This window comes from Seriola dumerili, unplaced genomic scaffold, assembly GCF_002260705.1.
Source record: "Seriola dumerili isolate Sdu_G_001 unplaced genomic scaffold, Sdu_1.0 BDQW01000052.1, whole genome shotgun sequence".
NCBI lineage: Eukaryota > Metazoa > Chordata > Actinopteri > Carangiformes > Carangidae > Seriola > Seriola dumerili.
In genome coordinates, this window is record NW_019174307.1 from 20,057,412 (window position 1) to 20,068,848 (window position 11,437).

At 40.5% G+C, this 11,437-nt stretch overlaps 1 protein-coding gene across 1 annotated transcript in view; it reads left to right on the top strand.

Moving 5' to 3' along the window:
- Positions 1–10,450, top strand: part of ttf2 (transcription termination factor 2) — an 18,479-nt gene extending 8,029 nt beyond the window's left edge. The window contains exons 12-23 of the mRNA XM_022740607.1: positions 4,054–4,156; positions 4,376–4,560; positions 5,316–5,469; positions 5,592–5,683; positions 6,103–6,188; positions 6,897–7,030; positions 7,325–7,504; positions 7,984–8,042; positions 8,303–8,456; positions 8,847–8,929; positions 9,486–9,560; positions 9,704–10,450. Coding sequence (XP_022596328.1) covers positions 4,054–4,156; positions 4,376–4,560; positions 5,316–5,469; positions 5,592–5,683; positions 6,103–6,188; positions 6,897–7,030; positions 7,325–7,504; positions 7,984–8,042; positions 8,303–8,456; positions 8,847–8,929; positions 9,486–9,560; positions 9,704–9,848 — 1,450 coding nt within the window. The 3' untranslated portion in view covers positions 9,849–10,450. The remainder of the gene's footprint in view (positions 1–4,053; positions 4,157–4,375; positions 4,561–5,315; positions 5,470–5,591; positions 5,684–6,102; positions 6,189–6,896; positions 7,031–7,324; positions 7,505–7,983; positions 8,043–8,302; positions 8,457–8,846; positions 8,930–9,485; positions 9,561–9,703) is intronic.
- Positions 10,451–11,437: the final 987 nt, after the last annotated feature.

Sequence of the window (11,437 nt, forward strand, 5' to 3'; positions counted from 1 at the left end):
AGAGAGAGATGCTGAGCAGGGCAAAACAGGCAAAGCTATTTCTACTCCACTATCAATGCTGCTCGTTCTGAAGAAAATGAATCAAACCTCTCAGGATTCTCACAAGGCCTCGCCCAAAGCAACTATAATGCTGGAGAAGCCTGTCTGGTGAAACAAGCTGAACCTAAAGGGAGTGCCTCTAAATCTGCACCCAGCCAGCAGCTGCACCCCGGCTCCCACAGACTCTGTCAACCACCGGGAGTCCAACACGTGAACAAACCGACTCAGTCAGGAGTCCGGTCAAACCCAAAACCACCAAGACAACGACGATGATTTAGTGTTGGTGTAAGTGAAACTCTGCTAGTCAAAAACTCCCCCTGTTTCGGCTGTACAAAAACCCTGACCACCTTCCCAGGATTCTAGCCAGCTTCTAAGGGTCAAAGGTCAACAGCAAGATCCCAAAGGGTCGCACAGTCTGCTTCACTGCTCAGCTTCAACAGAAAAAGGTGAGTGAAGGATAACTGAGAAAGAAATTATTGGCCGTTTGGCTGATTTTGAAAAATATTCATCTATATGAGCAGCTCTATGGTCCAGATTACACCTGGGCAAATACTTGTATTTCTAACATATACCTGTATATATATATATATTATATTAATATTACCAAAATATTATAAGAAATATTGATCCAAATACATTCAATATACACCTCACACACCATCTTCAGCATTTTTTTCAATGTAATTTCTTGCACTTTCCTGTGACTCTAGTCAAACAATGGCATGTCATTCGATCAGTTAATTTTTCTGTAATTTAGAAAAAAGCATGTGGACACACCCAGATTTTATCTACATTATATCATCATTGCTGCATGTCAATATAATAGTACTTCATGATGTATTGCCTAAAATGTAGCAAGAAATACTGATTTACTATTAAGACAACTTCAAACTTGAATCTTTGACTTTCAAATGAATGAGACAGAGGTTCTCCTTTTGATATCATCTGTGTATCCATTTTTGCCAGTCTGTTTATCCTCCTACCCCTTTTTCCTCCTGATCAGGCCACTCTGTCTGTGGTGAATGTGGCGGCTCTTGCCAGATAAAGGGGAGAGGTTGAAGACTCAGGTCAAGGAGCTGGAGGAAGCGCTGGAGTCCCTGAGCCTCACTGCTGCTTCTCAGCCAGGTAACTCTCCCGCTGTACAGCAGCAATAATAACATAGTTTACATTAAAGTGTGTGTCTTCTGGCTTTGCAACTGTAAATATTGCAAATCCCTTTTCCCAGGCTCCCAGGGTGACAGCAGTGATGCTGCTCCAAGTAGCAGTCAGGTCAATCCATTCAAGCCGACAAGGCGGCACCATCCTGCTCCCTGCCCCTCCGGCCCCGAGCCCTTATCAGCACCAGGCCTCCGGCAGCTCCCTGGGCTCCAGCTGAGGCCAGGGGTACAGCCGAATGTATGGAGGTAGCTGAACATTGTTAGTTCTGTCACACTACCTGGTTTTAAACACATTTCTGTAATACTTTGGGATTTTTCTCTCTTCACTACTTTTATCATTCGTTGCAAATACCCTAATCCTCAGTCTCTTCATGTTTCCAGCAAACCTACAGGCTCAGGCCTTTTACGGTGGCAGGATGACCGATGACCGTCTGCTGGCAGTGAAAAACGCCACCTGCGAGGCCATCGACCCATCTCCACAAATCCCTGGAGTCCTGCCCCGATGCTGAGGCCGAAGCCCCAGACCCCAGAGGCATCAAGGTATCACTGTCCTTCAGTCACTAGTCGGGGTTGTCATCAGTGCTTCACACAGGATATCTGACAACACTAATTAGATTTTGAAGAAACGTCAGGGAGTGATGCATCACTGCTTTTAGTTATGTGACTGTTCTGTGCTTCCAATATTGTGGCCAGACCCATAAAGAAATGAGTTTTAGGTCAGACCAGGCCTGATCTCCCAGCATCACATTAATGCAGCTATAGTGCTTTTGAGAATGTATCAGAATCATAACATTGTTTATAATTTCTGGTGTCCACATACTTTTGGCCATAGTGTATTTGCTGTTTTGAAAAGAAATTCTCATGACAAGTGGCCATGGAAGGAGGATCTATATCGTCTTTTGACTGGTCCATCATGTTACTCTAACAACACTGTCCTCTTGTGATTGGCTGGTCAGGTGTCGCTCCTGCCCCATCAGAGGAGAGCTTTGCCTGGCTGCTTCTGGAGAGAAGCCAGAATCCATGTGGAGGAATTCTGGTATGTTGACCATTTTACGTGATTTTTATTAAAGAGATCATGATGAAGAGTTTGGTACAGAGATGGAATAATACTTCAAATTAACAATTATTTTGTTCCTTTTCCGACAAAACCAAGTGCCATGTACCCTCCAGTGACCAGAGAAACCGTTTACAGGGTATCGGAGAAGCTTCACAATAATTGTTATCTTCTTTCCTTTCCTTCCCTTTGTTTCTTCTCACTCTCACTCTTTTTTGGGATTAGCGGATGACATGGGTCTGGGTAAAACTCTGACCATGATTTCTCTCATACTGGCCAAGAACATCAAGGCGAAAGAGGAAGATGAAAAGAAGGAAGAGAGAAACTGGAGAAATGGATCTCCAAAAACTGGTATTTAAGAACCTTTTATCACTCTGTCGGTTGGTAGGAACCTCAGTGCTGTGCCATGCAATTAGTATTTAATTAAATTAACATTTTTTTCCTTTTTTTTCTTTTTTTTTTTGTTCATCATTTAGACTCCGGCATTGTGGTTTCTAAAGGCACTCTGATCATCTGTTCCCGCCTCCCTGATTCACCGCTGGAAGGGAGATCGAGAGACATGTCAAGACAGGCAAGCTGACTGTGTATCTTGTACCACGGCCCCCAACCGAGAGAAAAGTGCCAAAGTGTGAGGGAACATGCACACATTCACACAGTCCACAGTCACACAGTGCACACGGTCAACACAAATTACCACAAATCAGACACATTCACACAATCATACAATCACACATCACACATTCACACACACTCCAATTAACACATTCACAAGACATCACACATCACACATTCACACAATCACACACAATCAAACAATCACACATTCACATCACACAATCACACATTCACACACCAATTCACACAATTCAGCAACTTCACACGACATTCCACAAGACAATCACACATTCACACAATCACAATCACAATCACACATTCACACACACTCCACAACACAATCACACATTCACACAAATCACACAATCACACATTCACCACACATCACACAATCACACAATCACACAATCACACAAATCACAACAATCACACAATCACACAAATCACACATTCACCACACAATCGCACAATCGCACATTCACACAAATCACACATTTACAACTTTCACACATTCACACAAATCACACAATCACACACAATCACACAATCGCACAATCGCACCATTCACACATTCACAACATTCACACATTTCACACATCACACAATCACACATTCACACAATCACACAAATACAACAATCAAACAATCACACAATCACACATTCACACAATCGCACAATCGCACATTCACGAATCGCAATCACACAATCACACATTCACGACTTTCACACATTCACACATCACAAGTCAAAAGGGAAGTCAAATGTTGATGTTGAACTAGTACTGAGTCATCTGTGCGTTTCATCATCTCAGACTCTTAGACATCAACATGGACCAGACGATTGGCCTTTTAAGGCGGTTGTGTTTCTATTGGAGAAGTTTGATCAAACAAAACAGATGGAGAGAAATGGCTTCATTTAATGTTACGTCTTTGCCCTCAATTACATTTTCTTGTTATATTGACAATAATGACAACATTATTATTAATAATAATAATGATGATAACAATGATAATAATAAACTTTATTTACGTAGCACTTTTCATACACAGGAAAACAGGGAAATCATTAAAAAACGGGGAGAACATTTAAGACAAAAATAAATTGTTGCATCAAAACACCAGATTTTCGGTGACCTTTTGAAGCGCACACAATCAAACAGAGTTAAATGTTCTCTGTCCGTCCCTCAGGCTGGCAGATTATGACGTGGTGGTGACCACATACAGTCTGGTCTCTAAGGAGATTCCAGTCCAGAAGGAGGAGGCCGACAAACCCGCCAAGGATTCTGATGATGTGAGTAATATTTATATTTATGACATAAAGCCACAGCCACAGTGGCAGCTTTAATGCGGTGACTTAAGATTCTTCCTGTAAAACATGAATACACCCAGAGTTGAACTGAAGGCGCTGGCAGCTGATACTTGAGTCCATCATGTTCCGTTTTGGTGCTGATAATAATAAAACTCAAAACTCAGACACACGTGCACTTCATCCCTCGTCATTTTCCCTCAGCCATCGCCCTCAGCTCCTCTGTTGCGAGTGGCCTGGGCCCGCGTGGTTCTTGATGAAGCCCACAACATCAAAAACCCAAAAGTGCAGACCTCCATGGCCGTCTGTCAGCTGAGGGCTCGCGCTCGCTGGGCGGTCACTGGTACGCCCATCCAGAACAACCTGCTGGACATGTACTCACTGCTCAAGTAAGACAACACCACAGTGAATACAAGAGTTTTACAAGTCTAAGTAGAAATGCTTTCTCTGTTTTGTCTGCAAATTTTTATTTACCTTTTAAAGTATGTTAAGAAAGATTAAGTTTTTATGACCGTGTAATTTGTATAGAAAATTTCTTTCATATAAAATGCACTGCACATCTCAGTCAAATTTAAACATAAAACATAATAGAGTAAAATAAACCATTCAAACAGGTTAAATAATAATTGTTAATATAATTGATTCATAATATTCAGGTGGAAATTAGCAAAGCTTAAACTGAAAGATTCATCTTCACCTTGAATCAAGAATTTTTTTTTTTCTCACACTGCAGGAGTTATGAAAGTGCTTTAGAAAAGGCCACAAGGTGGCGCTATAGATTACTTTCCAAATGCTATTGAACTCTATTAAATACTTTTTGAGAGAGCCTCTGAAATGTCAGACAAACAAATGGGAGCAAAACCAGCTGTTTGGTGGCAGAAACAAAATTCTAAGTTGGAGAAAGACGAGGCTGAACTTTAGTAATATTAATGTATTAACCAGCACCCATGAACAGTCCTTAGACCATTGAGTTCATATCTCTCATGTTGCACAAAGAAACATTGATGAGTGATGATGCTTTGCCCTGATAATGTACTGAAGTAATTATTGAAACTACTGAAACATAATTGTGTCTTCACTGCAGTCAACTGACGTCAAGATGGTTAATTGAAATGAGACGGTTCATTCACGGTGTGTCTCTCAGGTTTCTGCGTTGTTCTCCGTTTGACGAGTACAAACTGTGGAAAGCTCAGGTGGACAACGGCTCGAAGAGAGGCAGAGAGAGGCTGAACATCCTGACCAGGACTCTGCTGCTCCGACGAACCAAAGACCAAATGGACTCGTCGGGAAAACCACTGGTAGAGACGCACACTCGCACACATTGGGTGACAATTGTCTTTTACGAGTGTCTGCTTGCCATGACCCACAGACACTCTGCTCGCTCTTGATCCAGGCTGAAGTGAAGTGTCAAATGTTTCAGGTGTCTCTTCCTGTTCGGACCTGCAAGGTGCATCGACTCAAACTGTCTGAGGACGAGCAGGCTGTGTATGATGTGGTCTTTGCCCAATCCAGGTAACACAACAACTCGTCTTATTGTTTTGATTTAACACAAGATTTCTCCTTTATCCTTCCCTAGTCTTTTACATTGTATTTACTGTTTCATTTTTTGGCTCCCTCGTGATGTTTCCCATGAAGGGCATGGAAAAGTGGCTAGGAATAAAGTAAGGACATTGTGACTTCACTGTTGGAGAAGTGACCTTGGCTTCTCTTGGCCAGCTGGCTACATCTGGACAGGAAAATAATTCATGCTTTCAGCTACTCTCTGACTTCAATTAAGGATGCTAATCATCTCCAAGGTCTAAATGTGTGTAACTGTATTAAAAAAAAAAAAGGATGGACTGCCATTAAGTCTTCCTAGCTCCAGTGGATAGATCAATAAAACAAATATATGTAAATGAAACTAGAATGATGATTTCTCCGTTTTCTTCTAGATCCACTCTGCAGAACTACCTGAAGAGACATGAAGGAAAAGATGTGAACAAGGCGAACACGTCCAGCCCCAATCCCTTTAGCAAAGGTGAGATATCAGCTGGTTGTTTTTATACTGTGACTGTATCGCTTTTTATTTGTGCCTAAAAACCTGCAGAGAGATTTTTTTGCAAACACATAAACTCTAATTTGTTGAGAAATGATCACAAAAAAAACTATTTTGTGCTTAGTAGATGTTTTTGCATGCTGGCTGTTATCCACTAATAACCTCTCTCACTCAGTTTTACTACCTTGTCAAATTCCTGCTCTGCTCGCTCCCAAGTTTGTTCGCTCAGTGTTTTACAGTGTGAAATATGAAAGCTGGAGTCGGTAACTTCTGGTTTGGTTATTCTGTCTCTAGTTTCTAGTCGAATTTTTAGAACAAGATGATCCTTTGGATAAAACTTTCTGCTGTGTTTTTCTTCTTGCGGCAAAGTTGTTACATCCTGTTTGACCTCAGCTCACATTTTGCAGTGTGTGAATGAGGTAGAATATATTGTATGCCTCAGTTATTTATTGGCCTCACACATATGCACATCATTTTATATGTGCAGAATGCTGCAGGTAAAGAAAAAAAACATATAGATTACGGAAAGAATAAAATTAATTTTCCATTAAGGCTGAATCAAACCTGACAGTATTGCCTTTTAAGTCAAACTTGATTAGTAATTAATGTTGCGGTTACTAATGGAGGTGTATCAAAAGTATATATGTGTGTGTGTGTGTGTGTGTGTGTGTGTGTGTCTTCCCTCTCCAGTGGCCCAAGAGTTTGGTATGTCGCAGTCTGACCCTGCTGTGCCGAGTTCCAAGCAGGCGTCCAGCACCGTCCACATCCTGTCCCTGCTGCTGCGCCTCCGACAGTGCTGCTGTCACCTGTCCCTCCTGAAGAAGGTACACACACACACACACACACACACTGCTGNGTGGCCCAAGAGTTCGGTATGTCGCAGTCTGACCCTGCTGTGCCGAGTTCCAAGCAGGCGTCCAGCACCGTCCACATCCTGTCCCTGCTGCTGCGCCTCCGACAGTGCTGCTGTCACCTGTCCCTCCTGAAGAAGGTACACACACACACACACACACACACTGCTGCTCTGGCAAAGCATGTCAGTTTTGTCCTTAATCTAAAAGACTTGCTCACACACATGTACAGCACACACAAGCATTGATTTTCTGTCTTTCTCTCAGACTCTGGACTCGACAGAGCTGCAGGGTGATGGGATCGTCTTGTCTCTGGAGGAGCAGCTCAACGCTCTGTCACTCTCCTCCAGCCCCTCGCCGTCATGCCCCGACCCCAAAGACACTGTGGCCCTTAATGGCACCCGCTTCTCCTCAAAGCTGTTCGAGGACACCAGCGAGAGCACCAAGGTGGGCAACCATCACCATCACACTGAATGTGCCCCTGGAGACTGTGATAAGATGACTCCTCTCTGTTCAGAATATGTTTTTTGTTTACTAGAGCCCATCCAAAGGAAAAAGAACGAAAGCCCTGTCTAGCAGGAGAAATGCAGTATGAATATATGGGTTATTTGAAGATGTTGGATGCCTCTCATCAGAGCCTCTCTCTGCCCACTGCACAGTTTTTTTAAAGGTCTAGAAAACCATAAATAATGAGAAGAAGCAATGGATGGGGAGGGTTGGAATGTAGTTAAAGTAACATCCTCCCCGACACTGAAAGCAATTAACAGTTAACATTGTGAAATCGCCGTGCCTCTAAAGAGCCGTTGTATTCTTAACTTGAATTTAGTTCGGTCTCAGCAGTGCAGAACCTGTTTTCCTGTATCACTGATGTTGTTTTATCAAATGTTAACAACAAATTAACTAGTGCTTCAACCTCAATTTTCCAGATTGCTGCTATTGTCTCTGAGCTGAAGGCAATCAGGCAGAAGAGTGACGATCAGAAAAGGTAAAAGTCTCACAGTCACCTCAGACTGTTTTTATTTATAAAGTCACATTCTAGATCTAATTTGCAGACAAAACTATTCGTTCATACATATTTCCCTTCTTCATAAACCTCTGTGTAGATACATGATCTTTTAAAGAACTATATATTCAACTCACATCTGTTAACCTGTAAGCAGTCATTGCAAGTGACTCCAGAGAATCATTTCCTCATCATTACCTTATGTGTAATCCACTTGGTATCTCCTGTCTGGTGATGCGTAGTGTGATCGTGTCCCAGTGGACCAGCATGCTGAGCATTGTAGCAGTTCATCTGCGGCGTATGGGCTTGAGATACGGCGTCATCGACGGGACGGTCAACCCCAAACGTCGCATGGACCTGGTGGAAGAATTCAACACTAACCCCAAGGGACCACAGGTGAATCTCACCCCACAACTCAAGAAACCAAAATATAACACATGATTAGAAGGTACAACCACAAACTGATTGACACTAGACAACGATTAAATCTTTTATTCTTATATTTTCTGATGCTGTTAAAGTTTTGTATTTAAAGAGTTTGCGATTAAAGCAAACTCTTCAAATACAACCTGTATGTGAGTTTGACTCAAAATAAAATGCCCTATAAGCACAGTGTTTAGTCAAAAAAACATTTAAAAACAGAGTAGATAAGGGAGGTTTCCAGGCAGGTGAATATTGCAGCTGTCTGCATTTTCAGAACTTAATGTACTGGACTTTGACATTGAGAATATTGTAAGTAAATATATATATATATATTGATTTTATATTTCTGGCTTTCTGCCAAAGGTGATGCTGGTTTCTCTCTGTGCTGGAGGGGTTGGACTCAACCTCACTGGTGGGAATCACCTCTTCCTCATTGACATGCACTGGTGAGACACACACTGACACGCACAAATCAAAAAGAGTGTCGTTGTTTGCTTTCTTCTGCCTGATGTAGCCCACTGTATATACAGTATAGTACTTGTGTAGTATATTACTGTCCTTAAACCTCTTGTTATTGCTCTTTATTTAACCTTAAACTGAATTTCATTTTTAAAAAATTTGCATAATTAACATTATTATAACCATCAGCTTACCCTTTAGCTCTCAGTTCAACTGAAACTTGAGCTTCTTCCTCTGTTTTCACTTCAACTGTCTCTTGTCAGTGCTTCAATTTCAACTGTCATTCCCATAGAACATTTTACAAGAAAATAACTAACATTTTAAGATATTATAACCTTTTTATAGTGTTTACAGTTGCAGTTTTTACTTGCACACACATGTGAGTACATCAAAAACAGTAGTATTATTTTGGTGCTGTTTTGCAGTGACTTGGTCATCGCAGACATCACAACAAAGTGTAATGCCATTAGTCAGAAGATCTTTTATGTGTTCACTATAACAATGGTTGAGTTTTTAACCTCTGAACCATGAATACCCTGACAGGAATCCAGCCTTGGAGGATCAGGCCTGTGACAGAATCTACAGAGTTGGACAAAGGAAAGATGTCACCATCCACAGGTAACAAATCAGCAGGACATTCAAAGTGTGTGTGGATATTATTCATTATTATATCATATACCGTTATTGGGAAAGAAGAGTATTGAGACAAGTATGAACTAAGGCTTGTTTTTTTTTTTGTTTCTTTGTTTCTTTGTTTAAAGGTTTGTGTGTGAAGAAACAGTAGAGCAGAAGATTTCCGCACTGCAGGTGAAGAAGAAGGAGCTGGCCCAGAACGTGTTGTCAGGAACAGGAAGCACCGTCACTAAACTCTCCCTGGCTGATCTCAAAATCATCTTTGGTGTCTGAGATGGGAGAGAACTGGAGAAGCTGGGCCTCACTCTTAAACCTACTGCTACAAAACCAAACAGCTGTTCACACACATATTCAAATTTCAGGGTATAAATCTTGAAATCACCTAAACCTAAAATACTAGAAGCTTAATGTATGTAATGAGGGGTCTGTCTGTGCTGCCTGACCCCTCTCAGCTTAATCCAGACCAGGATCCTATCTGCTTTACAAAATGATATTGGGCTTTATGTGCCTTAACATTTTATTTCAAATTTTCTTCTATAATTTCAGGACTGCTATTGGCTCTGTTCACTCAGATACATGCTGCGTTTAATTTTAACAGTATTTCAGTTATTCTTAAATTCATTCTGAAACATCATAGAAGCTGCTTCTGCCCAGATCTGCTGCTCCAAAGATAAACTAGTCAGTTGACCATCAATTTCACTTATTTTATTCATTTTAAGAGTCACATGAGGCTGTTACATATAGATAGTAATCAAATTTACCAACTTGAAACATGCACACTAAAATCATCATGTAATTTCTACACACAACTACAAATGTGTATATTGCCTGTATCTGGTTGCAAATGCCATAGACACACAGATTCTCGTGGTCCACAATGACACATTTTCCTGTGTTTATGTCCTATGCTACACTAAGTGTGACCAATAATTATGTATTATATTTTTAGATGTAGATGTATGCATATGTCTTATTATTAATCATTATTATTAGTATTCGTTTCAGGTTGCTTAAACATAGGAGTGAAACAAAAAATTGCTTTTATTTATGTCACCTGATGGAGTTTATTTTCTTTACAGATGTTTTCAGTTTTTTTTTTTTTTTTTTTTTTTGGGGGGGGGGGGGGGGGGGGGGAGATTGTGTATTGTTATGTGTGTTTGGTATGATGCTGTTTAAATAAATTCAGGTCATGGAAGTTCATGTGATAGCCTGCTCTACAAAGTCATTTGCGTTGTAAATTGAAATGAGTTATAAATTAAAAATGTAAGGAAATTAAGTCAAGACGAACTGCAATTTGAGAATTCAAGAGAGGCAATGCCATCACAAGAAGCCACACCTGCCAAAAATACATTGCTCATATTATACTTTTTAAGATATATGAGAAATGTAAAATATTAATTTCCCTATATTTGGATATGATCATGTTTATTTGAAAAAAATATATATAAATGCTGTGTCTACATGCTGGCCACATAATTGAAAAACACAATTATTTACTTTAATCATACCTTGCTACATGAGTAAAAAACTACCATCTTGCGTGTATAACATAACAGTATACAGGAGATGAAATCATGCATTATACTTTTTTAAATTATAAATATGTACTAATAACTAAACTAATATAATAAATATGTACTAATGTTTCGCATCAGATTTATCCCTTGACTCTGGTGGGCCGCCCTGTACCGTCCACCATCTTTTCATTGCTCCCAAATGTTTGCTACGTAAAATCCACAGTGTAGCTTTACGTCCATGCTACCTTTAATAATCATCGGAATTTTGGTATTCAATGTCTAAATGAACGACTCAGTGGAGCGGTAATAGAATGAAAATGTCGGAAAATCGTTGTTTTTTAAGCA